This window comes from Parus major, unplaced genomic scaffold (assembly GCF_001522545.3).
Source record: "Parus major isolate Abel unplaced genomic scaffold, Parus_major1.1 Scaffold1085, whole genome shotgun sequence".
NCBI classification, from domain to species: Eukaryota; Metazoa; Chordata; class Aves; order Passeriformes; family Paridae; genus Parus; species Parus major.
The window spans coordinates 1-2,358 of record NW_015379952.1 but is presented as its reverse complement, the minus strand read 5'-3'; the positions used below and the strand labels follow the sequence as shown (position 1 = coordinate 2,358).

At 56.7% G+C, this 2,358-nt stretch overlaps 1 protein-coding gene across 1 annotated transcript; it reads left to right on the top strand.

Moving 5' to 3' along the window:
* Positions 1-48: 48 nt before the first annotated feature.
* On the top strand, positions 49-2,352 carry LOC107199565 (E3 ubiquitin-protein ligase TRIM11-like). The gene is made up of 3 exons (XM_015616884.2): positions 49-82; positions 593-867; positions 1,437-2,352. The coding sequence occupies exons 2-3, from the start codon at positions 595-597 to the stop codon at positions 1,608-1,610; spliced, it is 447 nt and encodes a 148-aa protein (XP_015472370.1). The 5' UTR covers positions 49-82; positions 593-594; the 3' UTR covers positions 1,611-2,352.
* Positions 2,353-2,358: the final 6 nt, after the last annotated feature.

Sequence of the window (2,358 nt, the reverse complement as noted above, 5' to 3'; positions counted from 1 at the left end):
GGACGGGACGGGACGGGACGGGACGGGACGGGACGGGACGGGACGGGATGGGATGGGATCGGACCGGATCGGATCGGATCAGGTTAGACCGGACTAAACTAAGCGGTTTCAGCACGGTGGGGTCCCGGGGATGGCGGGGGAGCGGGGCTGCGCCCAGGGCAGCGGGCGGTGCGCACCGCGGGACTCGAGCCGCAGGGGTACCGCACACGGCAGCGGCGGTGCCGCATCGGCCCTGGAGCTCCTCGGGATGTGGCTGGGCGCTGACAGCCCTCGGGCCGGGTGACCGCTGCGCTGGGGCCCTGCGGGGACACAAGGCCGGGCGCTGTCAGACGCGCTGGGCGGTTTTGCTGAAGTGACGGGAAACTGAAGGTTGTTCCCGTGCAGAGGGAGTGACCCTCGGCCAGGGCTGCTCTGTAACTCGGGGCTTTCCAGCGCTGCGTGCACGCAGTGTAGCAGCTGGGCAGGCCCCGTGCCTCCCGCCCCAGGTCAGGTAACCAGACCGCAGGAGCGGCACAAGTTCGGCCCAGTGCAGGGGGATGTGTTCCGTGCCTGGTGGTGGCAGGGAGCTCAGCTGGGACCCGTGTGCCAGCAGGGATGGCCGGCAGCAGCCAGGAGCGGAGCCTGCGGGAGGAGCTGACCTGTGCCATCTGCTGCGAGCTGTTCAGCGAGCCCGTCATGCTGGACTGCATGCACCACTTCTGCAAGGGCTGCATCCAGGAATACTGGGACAGCTGTGCCCACGTCCCCTCGTGCCCGCAGTGCCGCCGCAAGTTCCCCAGCCGCGCTTTCCGCACGCATTACCTGCTCGCGGGGCTGGTGGAGAAGGTGCGGCGCTGCGGCTCCGAGGAGCATCAGCAGAAGATGCAGGTGAGTGGCTTCTGCCAGGCTGGGGAGAAGGGGACAGGTGCCACATGAGCCCTGTGCAGCCACCGCCCCTCCTCCCACAGGCAGTTCCCCCACTGTGAAGCCTTACCTGACCCAAATGCAGTGACATTTGTGTCTCTTCCCTATTAGTCCCTCTCCCTGTTTCCTTACAGCTGTCTGTCCTTTGAACACTTCTCTTTTGCATTTGTTTCCCTCACTGCTGTGTCTGATTCCAACCACAGCTTTGTCGTTTCTTGTTTAAGGATGTGTCCCCTAAATGAGAGGGGGGTGAGGGCTGCTTGTGCCAGGTGCTCTGCTTGAGGGGACAGTCCCTTCACAACATGCAGCATTTAAAGCTTGTGCAAATAGATATTCCAGGCTGGAGCTCCCAGTGTTAAAAATAAATTGGATTTATTACACGTACAGATACTTAATTCTGTAGGAAGGCTGTGCATCAGGTGCTTGCTTCTCCTTACAGCCTTTATATGAGATCCTGTTGCAATTTGGGACTGTTCCTGAATCACAGGAGAGTGGTGAAATGCCTCTTTACCTTTCTTTCCTTACTCCTGCAGAAGCACCTGGAAGATGCTTTGCAAGCCCGTCAGAAGGAGATGGAGAACTTGCTGCAGAGGAAGCGTGTGGTGCAGGAGGACATCTGCAGCCTGACGGTAACACCCTGTGGGAGCTGCTCCTCGGGCAGCTTCTGGGGCACTGTTCACAGAGGATGTGTGTATCACTTCAGCTGAGGTTTAGCTCAGCTTCCTGTAAAAATCTAGATTAGTAGCAGTGGGGATCTACACAAATTGCCCTGCATGTAGGCCCAAGTTCATCACTGCTGGATATTCAGCAGGGATTTTAGGAGGAGCATTAGCAGTCATTAATGCAGTGTTTACAAAGTGTATGGGTGCAGCAGAGCTGAGACCTGCTGAGAGCTGTGAGCAGCCTGCTCTGGCCCTGCAGTGCTGCCTCTTTGTGAGAGCGTTGACTCTTGGCAACTCTAAAATCCTCTCATGTCAGAAGGGATGGCAGCAAAGCTGAAGGAGCTGGGAGTGGCAGGGTTGGCACTGCAAGAGTTGTGGCCTTGTCACAAGGACAGTGTTGAGATTCACTGCAAAGCTCCGAGGTGAATGAGGAGCCTGACTGCTCTCCATGGGCTTGAGAGGGACCAGGCTCCCTGTTGGAGCAGATCCATGAAGTGAGAGCAGCCACAGGCTGACTGTGCTGCTTTCTTGGGTGGCATAAAAGCATTAAAACCAAGAATTAAAGGAAAATGGAAGTAGTTCAGAGATGACAAAAAACTGAGAGGGAAAAAAACCTGGTTTTTTCCAATCTGGTTGGAGGGAGCCTCTGATCCCCCAGCCTGCACCATTTCAAACCTCTGCCCTCTTGCCAGATGTGGAATAGACTTTTGAGATTAATGAAGAAGTGTTAGCAAATAATCACGTGTTTTCCTGTTGCTGTGCAAGAACCAAGAGGTGTCTCAGGAGTAAAGGA

What these genes read in the sequence shown, in the direction of transcription:
- LOC107199565 (XM_015616884.2), top strand. Translation starts at nt 595, where the DNA reads ATGGCCGGCAGCAGCCAGGAGCGGAGCCTGCGGGAGGAGCTGACCTGT. An exon ending in AGCATCAGCAGAAGATGCAG is followed by an intron (nt 868 to 1,436) that starts GTGAGTGGCTTC and finishes TTACTCCTGCAG; the next exon opens with AAGCACCTGGAAGATGCTTT.